The 22,734-nt window shown below is 39.0% G+C and overlaps 1 protein-coding gene across 1 annotated transcript in view; it reads right to left on the bottom strand.

Moving 5' to 3' along the window:
* LOC133648923 (ephrin-B1-like) overlaps window positions 1-18,234 on the bottom strand; it is a 124,070-nt gene extending 105,836 nt beyond the window's left edge. The window contains exon 1 of the mRNA XM_062045464.1: window positions 17,419-18,234. Within this exon, the coding sequence (XP_061901448.1) occupies window positions 17,419-17,639 (221 nt within the window). The 5' untranslated portion in view covers window positions 17,640-18,234. The remainder of the gene's footprint in view (window positions 1-17,418) is intronic.
* Between the last annotated feature and the right edge of the window lie 4,500 nt (window positions 18,235-22,734).

Genomic DNA, 22,734 nt, shown 5'->3' with positions numbered 1-22,734 from the left:
TAAAAAAAATATCACTACACTGATATCCTTGGTATCAACACCATCGATTTATGGAGCCGCCCACCTTTCATGTTTTGTCGGCACACAACAGACACACAAACAGAGCACAGCAGTTGCTTTAATATCATCGTCTCTCCAGACCAGGGGTGTCAAACTCGTTTTCATTGAGGACCACATCGCAATTATGGCTGCCCTCAGAGGGCCGCTTGTAACTGAATAGTATTTGAATATGAATGTATAAGGAGTCGCTTCATTATTATATCACATAATTGCCTACGCGTTTAATTATTTATTTATTTTTACGTGCACTGTGCAAAAAAATCTGTAGCACTTGCAGTAAAAAACTTGCACCTCCATTGCCGGAATTTTATCGTAAAATGTAGTGTTTTCTTACAGCCTTACTGTATTTTTTAAATTATGGCAAATGAGCTACCAGTTTTTTACTGCACAATTTGGTGTCATAGTTATAGTGTACAATTTGATGGATAATATAAGTCAAGTAGATATTTAGGTATTTAGTTAAATTTATTTTTATTTTTTCAAAATGTATGATAGTATATTTGTTGCATTATTTGATAATAATAATTCATATTTTGGAGACATGAAAGCGTGTATCACTCTTATGTCCTCAACATACAAGCAGCAGCTGAGCCTTTCCTCCTGTCTACTGAATGTCTGCTCTTAAACAGATTGTACTGAAAGCACATTTCGTTGTACTTTCAAGTGCAATGACAATAAAGTTCCATTCCATTCATTCTGAGCAGAGAGGTGAGGCACACCCACTCCGTGCAAAGCTGCCGCGGTTTCTGCCTTGGTTTACAGAGTGAGGCTAATGTAAATCTTTCATCATTGTCACGCTTCAAATAAAAATAAACCTGTTGTTCATAACATGGCGAGTCAATGGATTTAGTTTATCCGTGAATATCACAACCCTTTAGTCTTTTGATCAAATTTGATAGGCTTACATTCAATGATGTAAAACCAAAAAAACACAACTAAACTTAGAATCAACAGAAGAAAATTCATTTACAATTCTAATCATCCATCCATCCATCCATTTTCTACCGCTTGTCCCTTTTGGAGTCGCGGGGGGTGCTGGAGCCTATCTCAGCTGCATGATTTTTGCCTTTTTTTTAACTAATTTTTTCTCTCCCACCACGTAATTCCTTTCCTATACCGTCCTTTGTAACCAATTATGCAAATGAGCCAATGATGTAATCCATCAACTTTTATAGCAACTTTGATGACAGCCAATAGCGACATTCCTTACTGAGGAGTTGGCATCACTGGAGGATCAAAAGAGATCAGAGGATAGAGATGTAGAAGCGATACAAATTGAGAACACATGCAGAGGATGAGAGAGAAGAGACAGCAGAGATGATAGTGGAAATGATATTCATTTCTAATTTCTGGTTAGTTAAGACTAGCATTAGGCAGGGAGAGCTGCTAGAGGTGAGGACATCAGTCTTAAGGTATAAATTGATGTTAAAACAGGTTAAATCAGTGGTAAAAAAAAAAAAGGCCAAAAATGTTTCTAACGCATCACGCCACCAAAGTCTCACTCTTGTAATTTCCTGAAAAAAGTTAAAGTACCACTGATAGTCACACACACACTAGGTGTGGTGAAATTACCTTCTGCATTTGACCCATCCCCTTGTTCCACCCCCTTGAAGGTGAGGGGAGCAGTGGGCAGCAGCGGTGGCCGAGCTCGGGAATCATTTTGGTGATTTAACCCCCAATTCCAACCCTTGATGCTGAGTGCCAAGCAGGGATGTAAGAGGTCCCATTTTTATAGTCTTTGGTATGACTCGGCTGGGGTTTGAACTCACGACCTACCAATCTCAGGACGGACACTCTAACCACAAGGCCACTGAGCAGGCTTGGCAACCTTGCTTTTGCTGGCCATATAAAATGGTGTGGTGGTCCAAATGTGGCCCCCCCGGGCCTTGGGTTTGACACTTGTGCTCTAGACTATTATTAATTTACTTGTTAAATTCTTGTTAATAGCTGCTTCTAGCGTTAGCATTTTCTCTTGTGCCTGCTGCTATTTTGCTGGATGTGTCGCATTTTTGGCCTCTTTTTCAAGTCCCCTAGTGATAATATTACTTTTTAAGAAATGAAGTGTATTTGCCGCAATGAAGGTGAAATTAACTAGGAGAAGCCGCTCTGCAATGTTTATGGACCTACGCGCACAATTAGCACAGTTAGCAGTAGCTGATACCTGTAGCCACGTCTGTCAACAGTCGGACTTAGGTGCATGAGTTATAAGCGATTGTTTTTGTGATCAGCATTAAAAGGCATTTATTGGCATCTGGCGATCACGTACGTTTCCAAGGAAATTGGGCTTTAATGATCAATGGCTGATCGATTGGAATACCAATGCTGCCATATTTCTCTCCATGAGCCTCGACATGTTTGCGCAGTCCACTAAAATAGAGTAGTTTAACTTGAAAAAATGTTTCAAAAATATTATGAAAGCATTTGATGAGATGTATTCATAAAATGTGTTGTTGTTGATAGAATATGTTGTGTTGATTAAAAGGGATTGCCCAATTCCGTGCACCTTGTTTGCCAGAAATCACTCTCCTGAACTTATTTCTATTGGGTTTATGTTAAAGGTATGACATATTGAACAAATATAGACACTGTTAAACTACAAGAAGAATTGGCACAAGTCATCAACACCATGAAACAAAAGATCACTGTGCTATCATTGATCAGGCAATGCTAAAGCGAATACACAAAGAAATCGAGTACTGCTTTGATTTGACTTGTGCAAATAATGATGCCTGTATAAAATTAATGATTGGAAAATAATTCGAGGAATTTACAATTTTACACATATTTGAGTATTGATGTATTAATCAGCTTTTTTAATAAATGTGTTAAATGAAAAATCCGTGGCCAGGTTATGACTATATGTGTACTTGTTTTCAAAATGTGTTACCATCACTACTATATTTAGAGCAATGATTAGTTTATATATGTTTTTCATTGTATTTAATTTGAGCTTTTGCATTAGTGTCATTACTTCCCAGTGCTGACTGACTGGGTGAAATCACAGGGTTGCACTGCCTTGAAGTAAGGTTACAGCAAGTTACTAACTATAGTTTCTTGCATTAGAAAGTTAAAAAAGGTTTTTTGTCTTTTATTTACGTTTTAGTAACATACAGTATAAATGGCATCATTATGAAAACATTTAATGCAGTAGTTCTATTCCTTCCATTACTTCCTTGGTGTGGTTCCCCTTCCCCCAAGTTCAAGCGCAGTAAATTCCAGTGTCCCCACTAAAGACTTTGCGGTGCCACAAACTGCATGCATGCCTATATGACAAGTCATGACGTCTTAAAGGTTGCCGGCCCTGCCCTGCCGTCTGGACCCGCTTCTGATGAGGTCTGCCTCAGCTGCACACAGGGGCTCTGTGAGAAAGTGGATGAAGTCAGTCCGAACGAGGAGGTTACGAGTTCCCCAGTTGGAGTCGCAGGGGTAATGGTTTTAGAGATGGCTGTCACACAGATCCGTTCCACTGTCCAACACCGGCGCTGATCTCCGGCAATCCAAAGCTGCTCGCTTTTCAATCGCTCAACTTCTCTCCCCGTGTCCCCCTTCTTCTTTATTCCCTCGCCTTCCACCTCGCACTGACACATGGAAGTAATCTGGGAGCTGTACGCTGGACTGAAAGGATGTGCGGTTGAGCCGAGGGCTGTGTTTCAACGCTCTATATTAGCTTGCTTTCCTCTCCTGCTTAATCCCCTTCATTTTCATCTGCTCTAAAAGAAGTAAAATGGCAAACAAAAGCCCGACTTTGCCCATTCAACTTTCTCCCTACTTCCTGTAACTCTGCATACCATTTTCAATTAATTCAGCTGAAGCGCAGGCAAGGAGACAAGCAGAAATTCTTGAGGAAGATTTTCCTGGGGCCATGCATGCCGGTGATTGGCACAGCAGAGGCTGATGGGAACTTCCTCCTGGTCGCTGCCAGCCAGACTTCCATCTAATGAAGGCCACTCGCTAACAGCCTGTAAGACAGCCACTGTTAAAGCACTCCACACTCTTCCTCAACACTTTCACAGGGGCACACTGGCACACTCCTCACACTTCCTTAATGTTCCACTGTGGCTGAACAAAGAACAATAGCCCTCATTTGCTGCCATAAGCTTACACTTGCCCCTTTCACATGCAGCCTTTATGTTTTTTAGCACTAGTGTGAACTTGCACAGTAGCAGGAATTGGAGCGATTTTAGTCTTCACAGTGCAATTAAATTAAATTGCCATTTTTTTATGGTAATTATACCTTTAAATAGTGTGCTGTATTGTAAAGAGCTGAGGTGTAGTTTTATGTGTGAAATTCTACAGCTAACCTAAAAGTGCTTGGACTTTCTATAATGGTCGGTGTGGCAACTACATTCATAATGTCATAATGGCAATACAATACCTTGGCAATACAAAAGTGCTCTTCAGATTTAATATTTTAACAGCACCACCATCACCACACTCACCGATAATATCAGCTTTAATTGAGGATGTTATTTTACAGTTGTCAACTTGGCGTTTATGAATCATTAGTTTTACTTGCAGCAGGATTTACTTGCATGTTAGCCTAAGGCTGGACAACTGATCAAATTATGATTTTGAATTTGGCTTCTCGTGAAAATATAAAAACAATGTAACTGAAGAAAAATTAGTATTAGGCCACCAGAAGTTTTGGATGTCATCATCTTTGCCAGTCCCATTTATTTGACACGGCATCAGTATCTCAAATTACTCATTTTCATTCACTGAAGATGAGGCAAAAAAAAAAAAAAGGAAAAAAGAAAAGTGGGATCTCAAAAAAATTCTTTTTTCAATTAATTGATAAACTAACAGACTGACTGGTGCCGGCTCGCTAGCTTGAAAGCTAACAAACAAACAAGCGCCATTAACGTTCACCCCATTAAGAAAAGGCATACCCAAATTTAAACTTGTATAAACACATTGCTGTCTGAGCAACTAAGATATTTAATTGCGTACAACCCGCTGTGCTCTCTGAGAACAAAGTGAATGTTCTATACGAGACCAAAGGGTTTTTACAGTGTGTTCAAGGACCACTGAGCAGAATAGGACGCCACAACGCCCGCTGGAAATAATAAATAATAATAATTAGGGCTGCAACGATTCATCAATTAAATCAATTAATTTGATTAGAAAAAAGCATCGATTTGTATTTTTTTGCTTCGGTGATTCGTTTAATGAGTAAAATATGTGGAAATTGTATTGCTCCAGCGCACACTAGAGCAGTGCGCCTATCTAGCTTGCGCTGCCGGTAATGTGGCTTATGTGTGTGGGAAGGAGGCCAGGACTAGTGGAGTGCCGATAGAAAGAGATGGCTCAGAAAAAACAACAAAGTGGAAAGACAGCAAAGAGCTCAGAGAAGATGAGAGATTTAGCGATAATTTAAAACGGAAAAGGACAGACATTATGGTGAAATGTTTACACTGTCAAACACCGCTGGCATTTCACAATAATACTACATCAATGATGCAGCATGTTACCAGAAATTATCCTGACTATTTAGGAGAGGCAAAAAAGCAGAAACAGGGTAAAAGTCCATTTTGGCAGCTAACATCTTATTTGTTTATTACTTCCATAACACATGTTTTATTCAGACACATGTGAGGACATGTTAGCTTCTACAGTCTTGCATGTTAATTCTAACAAAAATACAAAAATCAAACACCACTCCTCCAGTGAATAACTTTTCAAATGTACATATGTTAAATTTTTAAATACATCGTCACTCAATTTATCGCTATCTGTATCGTTATCTATTCCATGGCTACACTGTTTTGTTTTTTACTTTTTGACTTTTTTCATCTAAGTATAATGACACTCCCATAAAAGTGCAATTTTGATGGCATGCGCATTTATTAGAAGAAATAATGTAGGTCATTGGAAAAAAAAATTTGTATTTCAACTATTTTCCCCAAAAGTCACATTGATTTCTAAAATAATCTTTAAGTGTAACATTACAAACCAATATTTAAAACAATACAAACTTAGCCTTTAAAACAGATAAAATACAGAGATTAAAATACTATAGAAGCATAAGACACACAAAACATGCAAAATGGTGGGTTTTCTAACAGTGTGTCTATTTTTTTTTTTTTTAAAAAGTTTAAACTTGGTCAAAAGATTTCAAAGTACTTTTTGAGCACATTCAACCACACCGCGGTAATAATGATAACCGTGATCATTTTGCATTTCTAGTTTGTGACTTAACAAAAGGCCAAAAACAGGAATAGACATTGTGTACAACAAACAGAAAATACAAAAAATATGTTGATAAAGTTTAACAAGGCTTTTACAAAGCAAGTCTCTTTAAGAGTTGAATGTATAAAGTTACTTTTCAAAGACTGTTGCATCCTGGAGGTAATGTTTGTTCACATGATAATCCAAAAGACCAACAAGACAACCCGGTCTGGTGGGAAATAAAAAATAACTGCGATGTAATTCATGTTTATATGAATGACAGCAATTTTGGTTCCTTGATCATGACAATTAATGTTCTGTCCATCAAGTAATTAATGTTGCTATTCCAGTGGAACTCTGTCTTTCTGAGTCACTTATTACATTCAGCTGTTGTTCCAGTTGTGAATCAGTCCTATAATATGCCTTCAAAGAAAACCAACTGTAGTTCACGTCACGTCGGCCGGGTGGGAACACATGGAGTATGCACAGAGGAAGGATTTTTTGCGGGGAAAAAAGCCTTAAATGAGATGCATTTGCAACTCATTTCACAGGACGGGGCTGAACTGGGAATGTGCAACTGCTTGAATAAACAGAAATGATTCATCAATAGGACAAAAAAACAGTATGATCAGTTTTCAGTGATGCGGCAGCCAAACCACCAGCGGATAAAGTGACTCCATCTGAATTGAGGCCATGAGGGAAAAAGAAAACATTTTTCCCCGAAATATCCTTAGGAGCTGCTACTCTTTTCTGAGCCCAGGTGTCTGTGTCGTTACGCGGCCCTGAAACAACAGACATGTCGACACAGAAGTGCACGCACATAAAAGCGAACGCAGCTGTCGTCATACTGAGACACAGGGTGCATTTGCAGCGGCGAGCACCAGTTGCTTTGCACAAGTATTTCTTATTGGTCAGAGTCTCTCTCTCCAGCTCTTGGAATGAGGCTCAGGCTCTAAGTCCTCTCTGCATGTAATAAGATCTCTATCAGAGGGAAACACAATCAGAGTCTAAAGAGGGAGGTGGGGGGGCTAAGGTGCATATCGCAGGGATAAAGGGGCCAAGCAGGCCTCTGACCCTCTCAGCAGTGAGCAGCAGAGGGGAGCGCTCCGTGCAAGCAACCAAATCCTGTTCCTTGTGCTGCAGTCGCTTCCACCTCTTGTTTAACGGGTTGTGGCAGTTTCTGCTTTTACCCATGCAAGGTTTTTTTTTTGTCTTTTTAAAGCTCCGCCTGAAGTTTTTGCTATATCTTAAATGTCAGTACCGAGGAGCATTCCGAACAGCGATTAGCTCAAGTCAAAGGTTTCTCAATGTGGCTTTAAACATTTTGCTTTGTTAAGAAGAGGTTTATAAAAGCAAAGATAAGACAAGAGGCTTCTATAAAACTAATTACCTTATTGTAAAAATATTTTCCCCTTCACCTAACTTGTTCATCATAAAAGCAAAACTGGAACTCGAATTAGGTCAAATAAAACTTATAAAACTGTTTTTATCAAAGTGATTGTCTTTATGTTAAAGAGCAGTGCTAATCAAATCCAGATTAATCATCAAAACTAATGAATGTTCAAAACGTTGTTGTTCAAAATGTTTTTCAACCTTTTTTGAGGCAAGGCACATTTTCTGCGTTGAAAAAATCAAAAAGGGACACCACCAGCAAAAATCATTAAAAAACGAAACTCAGTTGACAGTAAAAAGTCTTAATTGTTGGATATGAATTCAAACCATAACCAACCATGCATCAATATAGCTCTTGTCTCAAAGTAGGTGTACTGTCACGACCTGTCACATCACGCCGTGACTTATTTTGAGTTTTTTGCTGTTTTCCTGTGTGTAGTGTTTTAGTTCTTATTTTGCGCTCCTATTTTGGTGGCTTTTTTCTTTTTTTTTGTATTTTCCTGTAGCAGTTTCAGGTCTTCCTTTGAGCGATTTTTCCCGCATCTACTTTGTTTTAGCAATCAAGAATATTTCAGTTGTTTTTATCCTTCTTTGTGAGGACATTGTTGATTGTCATGTCATGTTCAGATGTACATTGTGGACGCCGTCTTTGCTCCATAGTAAGTCTTTGCTGTCGTCCAGCATTCTGTTTTTGTTTACTTTGTAGCCAGTTCAGTTTTAGTTTCGTTCTGCATAGCCATCCCTAAGCTTCATTGCTTTTTCTTAGGGGCACTCACCTTTTGTTTATTTTTTGTTTAAGCATTAGATACTTTTTTACCAGCAAGCTGCCTCCCGCTGTTTCTGACATCTACAAAGTCATTTGCTACCGGCTGCCACCTACTGATATGGAAGAGTATTACATGGTTACTCTGCCGAACTCTAGACAGCACAGACACTCAACAACAACCCATAATTTGCAGACTATAATTACTGGTTTGCAAAAAATATTTTTAACCCAAATAGGTGAAATTAGATCATCTCCCACAGCACACCAAACTGTATCTCACACAGTGGTTGAAAAACACTGTTCTAAACCAACGCAGTCAACTGTTAAATTGCGAGTCAGACAGCTAAGGTCAATATACAGCAACAATACAAAGAGAACCACTGCAAGAGAGGCTGTTGTTGACCTTTATCAACACAAAAACCTCTCATATACTCCTTTCTTGTTTTGTGGCCTTCAAAAGGAGAGTCAGTGGCCAAAAATCATGTTTCCAAGCCTCAGCAAAATGTGAGTTCAACATCAGTGCACCAGACTCTTGGCCAGCCCGCAGCAGTTGTCTCGCTTTATTATTTCAGAGGTGAGCAAGAATGTTTCCCAGCCTCTCCCGTCGTGGTGTTTGTCTCCTGAGCCGCTGCAAACACGGCCGTGATGACTGCGGGTCATGAGGTAAATATTAGCTAGGGAGGGTTACACTAGAGGACGTGCAGGAGCCACTCATTGCAACCTTGTCTGATTATCATTAAATTGGCATCACTGCAGCATTCTTCAGCGCACTGTGTGCAAGTTTGTGTGAGTGTGTTTGCGTGTGTGTGCGTGCATTGCTTTAAGCGCTTCAGCGACAGGACGTGATCAGTCATAACAAAGTGACATTTTCGGGCGTAATTCCACTCAGCTAAATGAGAACTAAATCGGATTTACTCTGATCAAATGTTATAATGTTTTTGTTGAGGGTTTTTTCATCAGTCAAGATGTTGATGTATCTAACCTTCTTCTGAGTGAATTATTCTACAACAAGAAGGGCATTTGACTATATTTCCTTGTTCAACTGTGGGGAAAATTAAAAAGAAACTATTGGCAGTGTTTCCCATACATGCCGCGAATACATTTGGACCGCCACAACTAGTTTTGGCGTTACTTGTTAGGTGATGGAATGCATTGTAACGCTTCTTAACACAGCTGATATGCAAATAGTCTGCCAGAGAATAAGAAGGTGTAGCAGGAGGGACCAGTATTTTCGACTTAGCAACTTTGCATATTCAGTCCCGTCTAGATACTAAAAATGTAACAGTAAAGGTATTCGGTTTCAGATTTCTTTGTATGGCCTTTGGTTCGGTACGTTTCAGAGGTGTACCGAATTACCAAGAGGTTCGCATTAAAAATGAAAGACAGGAAGTGCCATTTCCATGAAAGTTGAGCTGTGGAAGCATGCATAACACCTCCTCAAGCGTGCAGCCCAGCGTAGAACTCCAGTAGCAAGACTTGCCATATTACTATGAAGACAGGGCCTGGAGACGCTCTTACATCGTTCGGTAACACATCGTCTTCCCGGGGGAAATACGTAAACCAGGGGTGTCCAAATTACGGCTTGCGGGCCATGGTAGAATTAAAATGAACAAAAAAATAGCAAGAATGAAAAATGTATTAAAGGCATAATGTAACAAGAATATTTATACTAATAACTAGGGCTGTCTTCCAATAGTTGAAAGATTCCACAATTCGATTCGAAGGAGTCTAATTCGACTATCAACCTCACAGTCAAATCATCAGTCGAGTTCAGCACCTGCTGAGGCTCCTTTGTACAGCGTGTGTGTTGAGACATATTGCATTCATCGCGTCTTCTTTAAATATTAATGAAAGATTATTGAGTGCAGACAAATAGTTTTTACAAAGAGATAAGCCTAACCTGGATACAGTTTCGGCTATCACTTCAGCCTTCCTCATAGTGGTCGCTACTTTGAAGGAATTGTATACTAATAGTGTTGGACAGATGTTTCTACATGGGGGATGTAAGGCTTGTTGGGACACACCGTTGTCAGACACTGAGCTTGCCTGGTCAGCCGAATACCGCAGTCGGCAATGGTGGGACTCGCTCTAAATTGGACACGTCGCCCCAGAGATGCAGTTTCCACCTAGGGCTGGGCGATCTGGACTAAAACTCATATTCCAATATTTTTAGGCCGAATGGCGATACACGGTATACACTACCGTTCAAAAGTTTGGGGTCACCCAAACAATTTTGTGGAATAGCCTTAATTTCTAAGAACAAGAATAGACTGTCGAGTTTCAGATGAAATTTCTCTTTTTCTGGCCATTTTGAGCGTTTAATTGACCCCACAAATGTGATGCTCCAGAAACTCAATCTGCTCAAAGGAAGGTCAGTTTTGTGGCTTCTGTAACGAGCTAAACTGTTTTCAGATGTGTGAACATGATTGCCCAAGGGTTTTCTAATCATCAATTAACCTTCTGAGCCAATGAGCAAACACATTGTACCATTAGAACACTGGAGTGATAGTTGCTGGAAATGGGCCTCTATACACCTATGTAGATATTGCACCAAAAACCAGACATTTGCAGCTAGAATAGTAATTTACCACATTAGTAATGTATAGAGTGTATTTCTTTAAAGTTAAGACTAGTTTAAAGTTATCTTCATTGAAAAGTACAGTGCTTTTCCTTCAAAAATAAGGACATTTCAATGTGACCCCAAACTCTTGAACGGTAGTTACACAAAACGTGCAAAGTGCTTAAGTTTGCCTAAGTGTTTTATGGCTAAAAACCTGTGTTGAGAGTACTCAAGATAATTTTTGTTGTAAGTAATAACGTAACATGTTGTTTATTCTTATAAAGTAGTTAGTTCGTCGTTATTATGTCAAATAAGTTTTTGTTAATTTTGTTCATTAACGTTAGATTTAAAGCTTTACGCTTATAAGCGGGGATAGATGGAGCTTCTACTCGCTCACGGCGGAAAAGGCCGCTGGCTGTTCAGTTTGAAACTACTCTTCAGCCACCCAGCTGTTGCACTAGGTTGGTCCGCAAGGGCTATGGAGAGAGGCACTTTAAATGGAGGAGTAGCTAAACATTTGACACACCTAGCAGCATAGAGGAGCTAAGTTGCTAACTGAACTGAACAACATAAACAGAGATTAGTAAAACATTTGCTACAAGGAGAGATATAGGTTCTCAAGAAAATTGGTGTATGTTTAAATAAAGCTGTAGTCACTCACCAATAGCCAAATGCAGTTGCTGACCAAAGCATTGCATCACGGCAGCCGGCGAGCCGCCATATTTTTTTGAAAAGTTTGTATGGTTTGTTTGCTTCTTCGGCGTCAAAGAAGCTAAAGTAAACATGCAAGGGCCAGGGTTGAACTAAAGGGAACGGCTGTAACAAAGGCACATCAGAAGATAGCGGTATGGCTGTAATGTTTCAAAAATATATCTCTTTTTAAAATATACCTTTAATACAGGTATACCGCCCAGCCCTACTTCTACTACTTCGCTTAAGCATTAATACTTCCCCACAGTTCTCCAACTGACAGGTTCACAAACCGAAACTTTCTTACAACGTTTACTTCCTCCATTTATTCAAGTTTGATGTCTTCTCGGCGCAGCATTAGACAGAGTGCCTAACTGAACTATCCAATCACTACTGTGTTTATTTGTTTATCAGGGTGGTTTAGCCTTTTTCTTTAAGGTGGAAAAAGTTGCAAATGAGATCTGTATTTTTCACGTCAATTAAGAAAAATATTCATTTTATCAGTTTATCTAATTAACTTTTGAAGCATCACCAAAACGGCTATATCTACATCCTTGTGACATCTTGTGACCAGTCAGCAAACACTACTACCCTATTTTACGAACTATACAGCGCACCGGGATACAAGCCGCACCCACTAAAATATTTTTCCTTATATTAGCTGCACAGGAGCCGCAGATGCATACGTTGCAACATGAGTTATTTACACAGTAAGATTCTGCAAATGTTTATTTACATACCTTAATTGTTTCCAAACAGTGCCTGTAACATGGCAGTAAAACGGCTGATCAAACAAAACAGAAGTTATCGCCATGAACCCAATAGCTGCGGAAGCTAGCTCTCCAATCAGCTAAAAGGACTTAAAGGCCTACTGAAACCCACTACTACCGACCACGCAGTCTGATAGTTTATATATCAATGATGAAATCTTAACATTGCAACACATGCCAATACGGCCGGGTTAACTTATAAAGTGACATTTAAAACTTCCCGGGAAATATCCGGCTGAAACGTCGCGGTATGATGACGTATGCGTGTGACGAAGTCAGAGTAACGGAAGTTATGGTACCCGTAGAATCCTATACAAAAAGCTCAGTTTTCATTTCATAATTACACAGTATTCTGGACATCTTTTGCAATTTGTTTAATGAACAATGAAGGCTGCAAAGAAGACAGTTGTAGGTGGGATCGGTGTATTAGCAGCGGACTACAGCAACACAACCAGGAGGACTTTGTTGGAGCGCTAGCCGCGCTAGCCGCGCTAGCCGCCGACCTCACCTTGACTTCCTACGTCTCCGGGCCGCCAAACGCATCGGGTGAAGTCCTTCGTCCTTCTGCCGATCGCTGGAACGCAGGTGAGCACGGGTGTTGATGAGTAGATGAGGGCTGGCTGGCGTAGGTGGAGAGCTAATGTTTTTAGCATAGCTCTGTGAGGTCCCGTTGCTAAGTTGCTAAGTTAGCTTCAATGGCGTCATTAGCACAACATTGTTAACCTTCGCCAGCCTGGAAAGCATTAACCGTGTATTTACATGTCCACGGTTTAATAGTATTGTTGATTTTCTATCTATCCTTCCAGTCAGGGGTTTATTTTTTTGTTTCTATATGCAGTTAAAGCACGATGCTATCACGTTAGCTCGTAGCTAAAGCATTTCGCCGATGCATTGTCGTGGAGATAAAAGGCACTGAATGTCCACTTCGCGTTCTCGACTCTCATTTTCAAGAGGATATAATATCCGAGGTGGTTTAAAATACAAATCCGTGATCCACAATAAAAAAAGGAGAGTGTGGAATCCAATGAGCCAGCTTGTACCTAAGTTACGGTCAGAGCGAAAAAAGATACGTCCATCACTGTCTCTCAAGTCCTTCACTGTAACGTTCCTCATCTACGAATCTTTCATCCTCGCTCAAATTAATGGGGTAATCATCACTTTCTCGGTCCGAATCTCTCTCGCTCCATTGAAAACAATGGGGAATTGTGAGGAATACTAGCTCCTGTGACGTCACGCTACTTCCGGTACAGGCAAGGCTTTTTTTTATCAGCTAGCAAAAGTTGCGAACTTTATCGTCGATTTTCTCTACTAAATCCTTTCAGCAAAAATATGGCAAAATGATCAAGTATGACACATAGAATGGATCTGCTATTCCCGTTTAAATAAAAAAAATCATTTCAGTAGGCCTTTAATAACTCTGCAGTGACGTCTTGGTGAGTTTACTGAAAATTTTGTGAAACTAAAACAATACAAATATAATGCTGTTGTTGGTTAATAATACTAACACAAACACTCGTAAACGTGTTAGCATATTAGTTCATGCTAATGATCCTAGCGTCAATACATTGCGATAGCACATAAAAATATGCATGAAAACACTCCTACAGACATCACACATGGGACGGTTTAGTAAGTATGCACAGTTTTAGTTAAACTGTAAAACTTACAAACGTTGCTTGGAGTGATGAATGTAGAATCTATACGAGTTGAAACGCTATGGACGACTAAAAGACTGAACAGCGCTACATTTGAAAAAACAGAAAAGCACTACCAATAAATGAAAGGTGAGCAAAATAGTCCAAAAAATGGTGCCACAGCAAAGTGTTGTTGCTTGTTTTTTTGTATTAAATTATTTATTATATTGCCATCAGCAAAAAAAAAATTATAAATTAGCCGCTACGTCTTAAAAGCTGCAGGATTCAAAGGAAAAAAGTAGCGGCTTAAAGTCTGGAATTTACAGTAAATACAAGCAGTAGAAAATGGATGATGGATATCATCACAATCTGTTTCTGTTTTTTATTTGACCATGGACAAAATTTAACATCAGTCAACCATGAAAACCCTTAGTCGAAGACAGCCCTACTAATATCTAATAATAAAACAAATATGTGTCTTTAAATATCTGCATAACATTTTTTTTAGTCGTTCTTAAAATGACACGAGCATTTATACTGCTGGCGCATGGAGTTGCCATCATAGTTCATGTTGTTCTTTGTTAAGGCAGAAATTAGTTGAGTGACTCAACGGTGCCTCTGCTGGCTGCCCCCAAGCAGTGCACTACATTTTGCCAACAATGAATTTTTTAAGATTAAAGATTAAAGTACCAATGATTGTCACACACACACTAGATGTGGTGAAATTTGTCCTCTGCATTTGTCCCATCCCCTTGGGGAGCAGTGGGCAGCAGCGGCGCCGCGCCCAGGAATCATTTTGGTGATTTAACCCCCAACTCCAACCCTATGTTGCTGAGTGCCAATTTCCACATAATAGTAATCCATTAACCATCCCTATCATGAAGCAAAACTTTGTTTGACCCTTTCCCAAAATGCACTTCTGTTGTGATGTATATTTGCAGTTCAGGCACGCTGGAGAGAAATCAATTAGGTAAACTTCAGTTATTGATAAGACCGGTGCCATAATTATAACTCCCACCCATTTAAATCTATAAATAATGGTGCAGCCGTCGGGATGTGAACATAAACACAGACACACACCTAAATAAAATTTAAAAAAAAACTCCCGAGTGTGCCAACTCGGCTGCTTTCCTATACTTGGGCTCATAACTCATGGCCTGTGGGGGGGTGCTGGTATTGTTATATTTGGTGTCTATGTGGTACAGTCACAGTGTGCGAGCAGAGGGCTATGTTAATTTATGAGCTGAGGCAGCAGTTCTCCCCAAACTGGGGAACAGGAATTAAGACAACATAAATCGAGATAAGTCACCGGATAGTGTACAGTATTATAAAGTTGCTCTTGTGCAATCTAGGCCCTGACATATCGGTGAATTTATTATTTTTAAAACAATGCTGATTGCTGTACAAGTACTCTCATCATACGGCACTGCTGACGGATACGTTTCAGGAGAAAAACAGGTTTGTCTCTTGTTATTGCCAAGCCTGCAAACGGCAAGATAATTGTCTATTGTTTTCAAAGCGCACAGCAGCAGGATAATTAGATTGGAGAGAACACTTTTGCCGAGCGCCTTATTGTTCCGCTGTGAACTTTATGAAATATTCGGCCGGCATGGGGAATTGACATGGAGCACAGTAGAGAAAACAGATGGAGGAATAATCTTCCACTCCCTAAAGCATCATGGCAACTTTTGAAGATATTCCCTTCAGGTGACATCAACAATAAATCAATAAATGCAATAAATGTCACACTGTTTTTTATTAGTCTACAAGCAGCTGAGGGGTTTTTTCGGTGTGTTTATCTGCAGTATGTCTATTTGACGACGCTTTCGGAGTCATGGTCAAATAAAAGCTGATGGGCCGTAGTGGCCATTAGTGTCTGACCATATATACACACACATTATGTACTTACACCGCATGTATAAATAAGAACATGGCGACAATACTTCTACCCACTGACTGCACAACAAGCTCCTACGACATGTGACATTTGGGGGATAAATCAATTCTACTTCTAACTAAGCATGTCTGGCCTCACTCGCTGTTGAAGGTCAGCACTCCAAGCAAATACAGGAGGCTATTTTTGTTTTTTTTCTTGACTTAATTTCCCTGCTTATGTGTGTGCGATCCAACACCCCACAAATGCAGCAGTCTGAGAGGGTGATAATTGCTACCAGAATGTATTTTATTATAAGCAGTCTGGGCTCACACTGCTTGTTTTGATGGGAATAATAGGACCTTTTCCCAGCAGCTTGCTTCTAAGAACCTAACCCCTGATTTGATGACCAGAATGTCAACCCGGATCCAAGCGCAAATTCAGCTCGCAAGCGTTTAAAACACTTATTCCCCCTGCTACCAAAGCTTCGCACATTTCTGTGGGTAAATGTTGGAAGGGTGCAAAGCGGGCTTCTCAGGTCAGGTCGCCTGTGACCAGACTCGATTCAACTGGGCTGCACCTTAACACTGCATTCCTTTCAATACACTGCTAGGATTCATGTACATGTACTGTACATAGTTTATATACTCCCCCATTTTTGGTATATATTGTTTTTCAAATCACCTGACATGTATACTGTGTATATGTACATAATTTATACATTTTTTAACGTAATTTTTTTATATACATGTAACAGGTTATATACCTCTTATTATTGAATGTATCAAATGTGATGAACATTTAATGGACCACAATGGAAACAAGCCTTTTGGCTTTTTGTGCCATCCATTTGCCTTTTTAAAGCATTACATGGGTTCAATTCTTTAAGATGTCAATAAACTTCTCAATCAATCAATCAATGGAAATGAGTGGAAAACTACTGATTTTAGCCAAAGCGTCCTAAATGTGGCGTGTTGTAAATGGCTATGGGTCATTTATCATGGGGGCCACCAGTGAGGTGTTGTTTATAGTATGAATTGATTAATTTGGTCCCCGACTTAAACAAGTTAAAAAACTTATTCGGGTGTTACTATTTAGTGGTCAATTGTACGGAATATGTACTGTACTGTGCAATCTACAAATACAAGTTTCAATAAATCAATCAAAAGTGTGTGGGGGGGAATTAATCAACACAAAAGGTACATTTTACTTTAGCATTTAAAGTAAGCTTTTCACATTAGCCAAAACGTACTAAATGTGGCGTGTAAAAGGTGCATGTTGTAAATGGCTAGGGGTCATTTATCATGAGGCCACCAGTGAAGTGTTGTTTATAGTATGAAAGTGTGTGGGGTTGGAATTAATCAACACAAAAAGTACATTTTACTTTAGCATTTAAAGTAAGCTTTTCGCACACATTGACTTGGTAAGTTTCTGCTAATGTCAGTGGCCCATTACCATTACGCACACACCCAATCCAATTTTGGCCAATGAAACAAGACACTTACTTGGGATTTTGCGAGCCCCAAATGATGGTCTCCAGGGATTTGGCCGAAAGTAGCACCGTTCTACACATGAAGATAAAGATCCAGAGGTAATACTTCCAACAAGCGAGTCCCGCCATGCTGCTGAATGTGCACACACAAGTGGGAACCGAGGAGGTTAGGGGCAGACTTTTACGTGCGCTTCGGGCCGGTGAGACAATTGAGCGTCGGTCAGTCGGGAGCATGTGAGCTCGGTACCACGTACATGTCCTTGTGGACAACTTCAGCTCGAGTCCAGGCCCGGTATGTCCTTGGTTGAACCCTCGGTGTTTGATGGGGTGAGGCTGACAAGTGCCTTGGATGACCTGCGGCTGACGCACAATCAAGAAAATCTAACTATAATGATTTGGAACGTTTACGGGATGACGAGGCACACAACCAGGTGCTTCTGCTGGTACCTGTCGCTGCATCCACATTCATCCATCAAGTCCAAGTGAGGCTCCAAAATGTCCAAATCATCTCTTTCTTTCCACTAAGATGCTTTTTTTTTTTTAAAGAATGCGGAAGTGAGTTTTTGTGGTAAAAATCCCTCCGGGATCCAGGGACTGCTCGGCGTGCGCTCCCGCCGGGGGATAGGTGCTCCAACTCGGACACGCTGCGTGGTCAGTGCTTTAAAATTAAGCTGTTAAAAAAAAGGGTAAAAAGGACTAGTTTCTACGTTTTGGTAGGAAGACAAAGCAATGTTCCAAGGTGAGGTGAGCTCATTCAGTGCCTCACAATCCGGCCGCTTGCGTCCATGCCGGTGAGTTTCTTTGGTCGCGTCCACAAAGCTCTCACTACCTCCGCTCCAGCCTGACTGTAACCAGAGCTGAGCGAGCTGAGCTGTAGGACCGCCCACCCAGCGAGGAGCAGCCAATCACCACGCTCAATCTTAACACGCAAGCAGGAAGTGAAGGCATTCAACATCGACCCAACCCACACTTGGGTTGGGTCGATACTGCAGATTTTGATATCGAAACAATACCAAGGTTTTTTTTTTTGCCATTTACTTTTAACTATTTCAATGAATGAATGATTTTGTCTTTATATTGTTACTCATGACTAGAATCAGAATAAATCACAGAAAAACGACCCAACGACCCATCGACTCAACCCGCATGTACTGCAGATTTTGATATCGAAAAAATACCAAGGTTTTTTTTTGCCATTTACTTTTAATTATTTCAAGAGCCTTGAATGATTTTGTCATTGTATATTGTTAATCATGACTAGAATCAGAATAAATCACAGAAAAACGAGTTAGCCCCACCATTGATTGATTGACTGAAACTTTTATTAGTAGATTGCACAGTACAGTACATATTCCGTACAATTGACCACTAAATGGTAACACCCGAATAAGTTTTTCAACTTGTTTAAGTCGGGGTCCACGTTAATCAATTCATGGTAGCCTCTATGGGTGTGGGGAAAAATCGATTTGAATTCGAATCGCGATTCTCACGTTGTGCGATTCAGAATCGATTCTCATTTTTTAAAAATCGATTTTTATTTATTAGATTTTATTTTTTCCTTTTTTTTTTTTTCTTAATTAATCAATCCAACAAAACAATACACAGCAATACCATAACAATGCAATCCAATTCCAAAACCAAACCCGACCCAGCAACACTCAGAACTGCAAATAACAGAGCAATTGAGAGGAGACACAAACACGACACAGAACAAACCAAAAGTAGTGAAACAAAAATGAATATTATCAACAACAGTATCAATATTAGTTACAATTTCAACATAGCAGTGATTAAAAATCCCTCATTGACATTATCATTAGACATTTATAAAAATAAAAAATAAATGAACAATAGTGTCACAGTGGCTTACACTTGCATCACATCTCATAAGCTTGACAACACACTGTGTCCAATATTTTCACAAAGATAAAATAAGTCATATTTTTGGTTCATTTAATAAAAAAAATGTACATTATTGTAATCAGTTGATAAAACATTGTCCTTTACAATTATAAAATCTTTATACAAAAATCTACTACTCTGCTTGCATGTCAGCAGACTGGGGTAGATCCTGCTGAAATCCTATGTATTGAATGAATAGACCTGGGGATAGGCTGATTGGCAACACTAAATTGGCCCTAATGTGTGAATGTGAGTGTGAATGTTGTCTGTCTATCTGTGTTGGCCCTGCAATGAGATGGCGACTTGTCCAGGGTGCACCCCGCCTTCCGCCCGATTGTAGCTGAGATAGGCTCCAGCGCCCCCCGCGACCCCGAAGGGAATAAGCGGTAGAAAATGGATGGATGGATGGATGAATGAATAGAGAATCCTTTTGAATCGGGAAAATATCGTTTTTGAATCGAGAATCGCGTTGAATCGGAAAAAATCGATTATGAAACGAATTGTGACCCCAAGAATCGATATTGAATCGAATCGTGGGACACCCAAAGATTCGCAGCCCTAGTAACTCCCCCCCAAAACAGCATAATTTGGTATATCATATACAGTACTTTTTGGGGGGAAAAAACAAAAAACTTTTAGGGGAAAATATGGCATGAAAAACATTACAATAGAATGTGGAACTAACAACTACAGTTGTTTTATAAAATATTGTAATAATCTTGAACAGAATTTGTCTCGGGGAGAGGACGTCCGTGATATCTCATTGCAGCTGCTTCTCCATCAAACACATGCATGAACCGCTTTTCCATATTTCCATGGATAAACTTAGACTTAGGCAAACTGTAGTGATCCACAAGGGAAATTGTTCCTGAAATCAAAAGTGCCCAAGAACCATAATTAGTGGTTTATGGAAAATATAAGTGATAAAAAAAAGAAATAAAAGTTGAGAATATTACCAAAAATAAAGTAAAATAAAGGAAGTCAGAGGAGCTACTGGGATGTGCTGCCACTCTTTCAGGCGCATCAAAGAAAAATAAATAATGATAAAATAAATTTTAAAAAATAGCCACCGTTTGAACATTCTTAGCTGTCGTTAGACTATTTGGGTGCAGACCAGAAGTGATTCACACCAACTGGTAGACCAAGGTTGATTACACAACTAGGTCATGTTTTTAATGATTTTTTTCTTTATTCAATAAATATCATCCACTTATTCTCAGCACTGTTTATCAAACTCACTTTCTTCCTTCCAATGCTTGGAAGAACAAAGTTATGTCGATCCCTAGCTATAAGTTAATGTTAGCGAGTAAGACCAGATGTTTTGGTCAGATGTGACATTTGCGACGCCAACTAATGGCAGGGATGATTGTAGCTCAAATGTTTGCTTGCAACTTAAAGCATGACAATTAGCCGAGAGACAACTCTTATCTGAAAACACTCGCAATTTGGGCCACTCTTTAGTTGAGGTACCACTGTAACACAATGCATCCGGATCATGTTAAAAAGGTTCAGCACAATAAACAAGCGTACATGCACTCAAACAATCCAACAAGTCCAAAAAGGAGAAGGTAAGAAGCCAAGCTTATTTGAGCCAACCCTTGTCCAACAGTAAGTATTTTTTTTCTTTGTACGTCGTGCACAACAAATGTGTTTTAAACTGATCCGTATTTGTGCATTGTTTAAGATCCTTAAGTAGTACATCCCATAGTTTAATTGCACTTACAGTAACACTAAATGTTTTCAATGTTGAGTGTGCGTACACATGTTTTATCTCTAAATTGTATTTCTAATCCCTTGTTGAGAATAATTGTTGTACATTTTCTGGTAACCTGTTGGTGTTCGCTTTGTACAATGTTTGTACATTTCATTGTGTTAGATTTCATGAACAAGGAATATGTATGTTCCCTATATCCAGCCTTATGGAATATCCTAACTGCTTATCGACTACATCTGTTTGCAGGAAAAAAAAGGCAATAGTAAAAAAAATATGGATGTCACTAAGTCTATTCTATTCTTAGGGTGGCTTGAGCTCACCTAAAAGTTTCCATTATTCCATTGTATTATTTTTTTAATAAGACTTAGAAAAGTAGGTGATTCTTTTCGAAAAGACAGGGAAGGGGAAAAAGTGATCAGGATAATAAGTAATGCTAAAAACTCTTAAAACATTTATTCACTGATAAAGCCAAGTTGACACCAAGGGATTTAGGTAAATCCTAGTGACATCCCTGGTGCAAAACAAGTTAACAAAAAACAACTATTGCTGGTTGGTTGGTTGGTGTCAGTTTTTTTTTTAACATGCATACAATTACAATGTAGTACATCACATATTACCAGTTTTATTATTATAGCAAGTTCGAAAAGGAGTAGGAATATATATAAATAAATGAAGGAAGAACCAGAGTTTATTTAATCTTGCCCAATTTTTAAACAAATCTGTTTGTTCTCAATTTGTAACACAAAAGTAAATAAATAAATAAACGAGTAAATAAAAAATCATATAATATACAACGAGTAAGGAAGTAATTATCAAATACATGAATAAACAATAATTAAAGCGCTCATAACTAAATAGTTCTGTAATTTACGGACCACATTATGAGATGAATAGGATTATCTCAGTTTTTGATAGGGTTCAAGATGTTTGTCAATATTTTTCTTCTTTGTACTTTGTGAACACTTTGTGTTAGAACAGTTTCTTAAACTGGATCATGTGAGAACTTTGACTTCTTTGCTTAATCCATCCCATAATTTAATTCCACATACTGATATATTTAAAGTCTTAAGTGTTGAACGTGCATACAAATGTTTTAAATTAGATTTCTCTCTAAGATTATATTTCTCCTCTTTTGTTGAGAACAATTCTTGGGTAACATGTTATAATTTGTATTGTACATCATTTTAGCTGTTTGCAAATTGAATGTCATTTTAATTATTGGGTCATATTTAAATATTTACCTTTTTTTCCAAGAACGTATTCCCTGGGTTTGTATATAACATAACACCATGTAAACATAACAACGTAACAATTTAAACAACACAATTTTATTTGTGACATAAGCATAAAGAAAACTAAATGATATTAATTTCATAGTGCTAGTGTAAATAGTGTTTCAACCCTTGGCATCGATGTCATCGACCCAAATTTAAATGGACTTTGGATATAGTTTGTCAGATCGAAAGCTTTGCGAATGCTAGACAGCCTGTTGGACTTTAAACATTCAGCCCATATAAATCTTAACTTGCCTGGACATGCCTTTAAAAATGGCCCATAAACATATACTGTATCTCCTGTGTTGTGTGAAAATGAAACTTAACTTGACTATTATTTCTGTGTAAACAAAACATCTAAATTTGTACCCGTTTGGAGTGTTTGAAATGCTTCGACTTGGCTTGTGTAGGATTACAGTGACAGTTATTCTCGTCCCGT

The sequence above is a fragment of the Entelurus aequoreus genome, linkage group LG04 (genome assembly GCF_033978785.1).
Source record: "Entelurus aequoreus isolate RoL-2023_Sb linkage group LG04, RoL_Eaeq_v1.1, whole genome shotgun sequence".
NCBI classification, from domain to species: Eukaryota; Metazoa; Chordata; class Actinopteri; order Syngnathiformes; family Syngnathidae; genus Entelurus; species Entelurus aequoreus.
Note: the sequence above shows the minus strand (reverse complement) of the source record. Positions and strands in the feature narration are given on the sequence as shown.